At 35.7% G+C, this 6,629-nt stretch overlaps 1 protein-coding gene across 2 annotated transcripts; it reads left to right on the forward strand.

Annotated features, from left to right (window-relative positions):
* The first annotated feature begins 2,695 nt into the window (after positions 1 to 2,695).
* Positions 2,696 to 5,581, forward strand: LOC132178912 (uncharacterized). 2 transcript variants are annotated; one of them, XM_059591494.1, is made up of 6 exons: positions 2,696 to 2,929; positions 3,183 to 3,338; positions 3,942 to 4,022; positions 4,113 to 4,238; positions 4,397 to 4,480; positions 5,135 to 5,581. In XM_059591494.1, the coding sequence occupies exons 1-6, from the start codon at positions 2,824 to 2,826 to the stop codon at positions 5,209 to 5,211; spliced, it is 630 nt and encodes a 209-aa protein (XP_059447477.1). In that variant the 5' UTR covers positions 2,696 to 2,823; the 3' UTR covers positions 5,212 to 5,581. The 2 variants fall into 2 exon arrangements, with proteins under 2 accessions (XP_059447477.1, XP_059447476.1); XM_059591493.1 differs by having other exon boundaries at positions 2,697 to 2,929; positions 4,397 to 4,492.
* Positions 5,582 to 6,629: the final 1,048 nt, after the last annotated feature.

Below are 6,629 nucleotides of genomic sequence, written 5' to 3' on the forward strand. Positions count from 1 at the left end.
GATTGACTGGGAGTTTTAGGTTGTAGATGTTTATTATTGTTAAAGATTTCTTTTGAGGACAATGGGTGTTAATGGTTCATGGGGGCAACATAAGTTTCCTACTTTCCATGAGAGTTGTTCTACCAGAAGGGGAAAGCATCATGGATGTGATTATCAAGAAGATGACTTGGGTGGGGAAAGCATAGATACCAGTGTTTTCCTCCCCAATTTGATTGTCAATCATGTGCAAAACAGTACATATCCCTTCAAAGACATTCTGTGGGTGAGAAGCAATAATACAATTATGGCAGATGAATAAGAGTAATTTATTCATGACATTATTGGTTCAAAATATGAGGGGAAAAGGGAGGGGGAAGGGGGTGTAGTACCTAAAAGAAACACTAATTTAATTAATATATGATTAAAAAGTGTATTTAAAGAATATAGATGCATGTGAAAGATTTCTTGATTGGAGGTATAGAATCTGTAGATGCTCCATATATAGTCCTTTCTTTTTGTTTGCACTTGCATCTCTTTCTTCCATGTGCAATGTGGCTAATTAATTCATCAGAATTTGGTTTTCTTGTCTCTAAACAAGGTTTTTACGTGCCAATATCACTTTTTTGTCAGCTTTTGTCGGCAAGGGCTGAGCCTCATACCCATCCCACAAATCTCAAAGTAAAAATAATGGGTGGACAATCCAAACAAGAGCCTTAAAACAACGGGAAATCAGCACTTTCAATAATGAGTGTCAACGGGAAATCAGCTTTAAAGTGCGTTTTGATTATTTTTTTGGCTTTTTAGACCCTTAAAAGTACTTTCAATTTTTTTACCAAACGGATACTTTTTTCTTCAAACGAACTTTTTGAGTATTAAACGCATTTTTAAGCCCATCAAACGCACACTCAAACAGATCCTAAGATGCCTGAAGGGCTTAGACGGTAGAAACCGCATACACTTTCTCAAGTCCAACTGAGTTATAGCTTGATCTAATTTCATCAAAACATCAATAAAAATAAGATGTTTTACACTAATTACCTGAAGACAGTGGTAAAATAGGTGGACAATGTCAACATCTTCCACCCTTTGCAAATTTGCACCACCGGTGCTGTTGGATCATGTCGGATTTGCTCTCCAATTGTTTACACCTGCAAGTTCCCAAGGGCAACAACCATCATTAATTACTCGGAGGTTGAAACATCTTTGTAGTAATTTGAATCAACCGACAATTAATGTCCTTAAATTGGCATTTGAAATATGGGTTGAAGCTTTCATTTTCATTTACTGAATGCCATAAACAATCCAACCATATACCAAGAATATTCTATTTACATCATCAGCCCAATTAAATCGTTGACCAATTTGCCAGTGAATTCCAGTAAATCCCTTTAAAAACCTTTCACAAAATCATCGTGTACAAAGCCGTGCCATAATTTAAGTCGGTAGCTACGATTGGTCCAATTGTAACTCCTAGCCCAATCAACCTGTCATCAAAGTAGTTGGGCTAGGAGTTTCCAAAAAAGCCCATTTGAAGGTATCGATTGACTGGGCCGTAGTTCTCTAATTGCCAAGCCCAATCCTTGTCACAGCACTCGGTTGAGTGGGCTATGGTTCTCTCTTCATCAAGGAAAGGGCTCTCGTTAAACAAATGTCCAAGCCCTCATTTCCTCCCTTATGAATTGTACTTTTAGGGTCCGTTTGGATTCGAAGTTTTAATTAAAATATAGGATTTAAAAATATAATTTTTTTTAAAAAATGTAAATAAGCGTTTAAAAAAATTGCAGTTTGACTTTTAAAATCGCAGTTTAATCTTTAAAATTATGTGTTTTCAACAAAAGCACTACATTGCATTAAGTTTTCATATCACACAATTTTTTTAAAACAAAATCCCAAACGATCTATTTTTTTTTCGATTTAATTTAAAATTACACACGTACCTATAAAATTGCAATATCAAACGCTACGTGTTAGTCCATATCATGTGCGGCACCAAAATGAACTCAAATTACGCAAACTTTTACTCCAATGCATCATGCACGCCCTATTTAAAGCCTAAGGGTATGGGCTTTCTGTTCGTGAGACGGCGATTGGGAGACTTTCTTGCTTTCAAATCTGACTTTGCTGCCTAAGCATTTTATGCCCATTTATTAGCTACTCTAGCTATCACTTGTCTATTTATTTGACTTATTTATATCCTTCAAATATATATATAATTTCAAAAGAAGAAATCACATTTCCAAATGATTTTTCTTTAGCTAGAAATAGGATTCATTTATAAATAATATTTTTTTTAAAAAAAAAACTATCAAAATATTGACGATAAAGTGGAGTTAAGAACCTATTTTGAGGTCTCCAATGAGTAGTTCAATTGGCTGTGAATTATGCCTAATGAAGCGATAGTCATTAGTTCGGATTCTCCTTCCTCCTTCTCTTGTGTGGATATGTCAAAAAAATAAATAAATAAATAAAAACCTTTTCGATTTGTTTTCTTTAAATATGTCTAAGTGAATAGTAGAATTATTATTTAATAATACTGTCAAAAAATAAAATAAGTGATATAATATATTAAATTCAGCTTAGTAAAAGGGAGCCAAATCCTAACTTCCAACAACCCACTTCACCATGTAGCTCAGCCACGTTAGCTTCCCACACGGCCACCCCCAACTGTAGAAGCTTCCGACTTAAATATCCCCTTTCTTTTCAAACTCTTTACGCGTAGATCATTAAATACAATACAAAGGCGTAATTTTTATTGTGTTTTTTTAACTGGGTGTTCTTTCTCTGTCTGAGTCTCTGGCTGTGAGCGATTGTGTATTTGCCTCTGTGGCTGTGTCCGTTTGAGAGATGGCTTGGAATAGTAGTGTCATTGCCTTTCTTGCACTTCTGCTTGTTCTGCAACCTCGGATTGCTCTAAGCGACCTTTTGTCCCCTCTGCTCTCTCCTGTCTTTGGTTTGTTGCCGACCTTGTACTCTTTCTTTCTCCTCAATTTCTTTACCATTTCTCTTCGGCCTCTGGGTCATAATTAGGCTCAGTATTTTGTGTGTTTGGGATATCTACTCTGTGGGATTTTAACAACTGGGTTTTCGTAGATTTTCATATTTGTATTACTTTGGGTTAGGAATTTGATCATCCTGATGATTTTCATATAACTATGCTCTCTTTTTTTTCTTTTTTTCTTTTTGTGCTTTTCTGATGACCACAGATAATATATGCAAAGAAGTGGAATGTGGAAAAGGAACTTGCAAGGGGTCAAGTAATGGCACTTTCGGGTTTGAATGTGAATGTGAGACTGGGTGGAAGCAGACTCGCTCTGATGATGACGATCACTTAAAGTTTCTCCCTTGCGTGGTTCCCAATTGTAAGGGCTTTTCACTCTCTCCTCTCTTTCTCATGCAAATCTGAGTGGATTATGTGTATTTGAAAGTTTTGCTACAGTATCTTCTTTCAATAACTTGAGCACTATTTCCACTGCGAAGGAATTTGTTTATGAATTGCTTTGTCCTTGTGTTACAATCTAAAGACATAATTTTGTAGCAATGGCTTGTATCTTAGTAGTTTTGGTGGTGTTTGTTGATGGCATCAGAATACTTTTTATGGTTCAATATGATTTAGGATAGTTGAAGAGGTCGTAAAAGTTGGATGAAATTGATTGTATTGGTAGATTTCTCCCACTAAATATTAGTGGACAAGATTTCTTGCAAAGTGTTTATATAAGATGGTAATCCATGTCAATCACACCCTAATCTTCTCATAGATTCGTGTCATGCTGAGATGTCTCGAACTTACTTGGAAGGGAAGAATTCGTAAAGATGTGATGTTGATGTTGGACCCAAGCCGAAGATTAATGCTAATTTTACATGGTTGTGTAATAGGCCAAGATTCTAATATGAATATTTTGATATAGTTTAAGCATAGTTAAATGATTCCATTGATGATGCTGATAGTTTTTGGGTTTTTTTAGGTACCCTTGATACCTCCTGCACAAGTGCCCCCTCACCTGTCCAAGAGAAAGAAAGAAGAGCTAATGCATCAATCTTTGATGGTAATAACTTTATGCCTTTAACCTTGCGTGTTGTCATATTTTCTTTAAACTATTGTCATTACTTGATGCATTTTGTTGTTTTTCTTATAGCCTGCTACTGGGCCAACTGTGGAGGCGGCTTATGCAACAAGACATCAGGTTTCACATACAGTTGTGATTGCACCGAGGGTTATTATAATCTTCTAAATGTTACTGCCTTCCCATGTTTCAAGCAATGTAAGAGCAGAGACCTATAAGTGGCTAAAGAAAATAGCAGTTATTATGGCAAAGGGATATGTTTGAGTGTTCATGGGATAAAATTAAGATTGCTAATAAATTATAAATAGTATGAACATGAGGGGATTCCTGGCTGAGTTTTCCTGTTTGTATTTTAGGTGCGATTGGACTGGATTGTAAGAACCTTGGGATTACACTGTCAAACAAAACTACTGCTGTGACTCCAGCATTAGCTGACGATGGTAAGAACCAAGGTGAGGCTGGAAATTCAGACTCGCATATAAACTGTCTTTTTCTTTTTTCTGCTTTTCTCAAGACAAAGAGAAGTAAAATATATGGTAATGTCTTATCTGGAGATTTTTCTGCAATAAACCCCATCCAGCAAGTAACTGCAACCAATGTCTTTATCTAGCCTTAAGCCAAGTAGTCTGTAGCCATTGTTCCTTAGTGCAACAAGTTGCTGAGTATCCACATGTTGCGGGGTTGAGACGCATTAGTAGTGCATCTTATCTTTCCGCTCTATGAGTTTAAACTCTTGATCGTATGCTTTTTGTTCAAACAATCCATGAAGAACGCAGTTTCTTCTTCTTTTTCCACGTCCTTGCAACTAAGAGTACAATTAAGGTAAAAAGTGATGTAGAAGAAACTTATATTAATGAATGCCTGATTATAAAAGCAACCAATAGGGCTGTTCTCCTATTAGGATTTAAGCCCCTTAACCATTAATGCCTAAATGACTTATTTGCTGATCTGAGTCTGTTTTTCTGGTTATAGAGCTTCAATATCTTTTCACTACATCACCATTTAATAACTGGCATACAAATTGAGCTACTTGAGTTCTTGAGATTGATCTTCCTCAGCTTGAACAATTGTTTGGCCTGTTTTCTCTTTTGCAGCAACTTCAATTCTACAGGGCAATTCTCATTGGTTGATAATCCTGATGATGTCCATGGCTATGGTTTTGTGGAAATAGGATGAATTTTAAGTATATGCACAAGGCTCTGGCCCTGTACTATACTATTGTTTTTGATTTTCCATAGGAGGCCTGGTGCCTGCTCCCATTAGCCACTGCATTTCTCTGTATACTTTCATGTCTTATAAATAAATTACCACATGAACTCAGGGAGAGTAGTCCATTGAATAGCTATTACTAGGCACAGGATTTGAGAGAGAAGATTGTTTATGGACCACATTTCATGCTCTTGTCAGCCATTTTCCTTTGTTTGTTTAGCAGAACATTATTTGGTGATTTTCTTTAGCTTTATTTTTTATATATGTATATTTTGAAAGTGACACTAATAGTGATTTGTTATTTTAGATGTATTTGGTGTCATTTTCTTACATATTTCTTGTCCATTATTTTTCTAAATTTACAATTGAATCTGTGAAACCCACATAAATTTACTTATCTCATGTACCGAGATGGATAAGAAATTGGCAAAAGATAGAAATTAAACATTTATTTTGTCTTTTTAACTTGTTTCATGATTGACAATATGATATTGAAATAAGATGAAAAAGGGTTTAGATTTGTAAACACATACCAAGAAGTAGGGGTGAAAAGTTGGTTGCAGTTAGTACAATTGAATAACTGCTTTCGCTAACCACCTTAGCGGTTATTTAATAACTGTTGGTACCGCTAACCGCTTTTATATATAGAGGCAGGTAATACCAAAAAGGGGGTGAATAAGTGTTTCAAGACAAATTTTGTCAATTAAAAATAAAAGAAAGCAATCTAAACAGTATTATTCAACATAAATCTAAACTACGTGCAATAAATAAACATATAATATGCAGAGATTTTTTGGCATTGGGATTTGTCAAAACAAATGAAAAACCTAACATTTTAGAGAATTGGAATTCATTGGATCTCAAAATGATTTATCTTATAACTTTGTTCATTAAGTTGCCTCATTTCTGGATTCAGCCCAAATATGTTGCTGCGTTTATATTTTCTGGGCCGATTTGGCACCTTCATTCATATCTCTGGGCTGTTGGGAAGGTGAGCTGGAATTCACTGTGGGCCATATAACAAAAGCTTTGAAGGGTCTTCTCATAATTTAGGGCTAGCAAAACGGGTCGGCAGGTTGACCCATTTACGACCCGTTATGACCAATGACTCGTTTAGCTAACAGGTTAGCCCCACCAAACCCAGGCATGACACGATAAGTTCACAGGTCACCCGACACGACCCGCTTAATCTGTTTTGCTTTTTTTTTTTTTTTTTTTTTAAATGAAAGTGATGAGTCGGGTCATAAACGGGCCAATTAACCCGTTTGTCAAAATAAACGAGTCATAATCAGGTCAATTGACCTGTTTATCAAAATAAATTGGTCAATTTACCCGTTTATGACCTAAACCCGTTAAGGGTAAAAAAAAAAAAAATTTAAT

The sequence above is a fragment of the Corylus avellana genome, chromosome ca4 (genome assembly GCF_901000735.1).
Source record: "Corylus avellana chromosome ca4, CavTom2PMs-1.0".
NCBI classification, from domain to species: domain Eukaryota; kingdom Viridiplantae; phylum Streptophyta; class Magnoliopsida; order Fagales; family Betulaceae; genus Corylus; species Corylus avellana.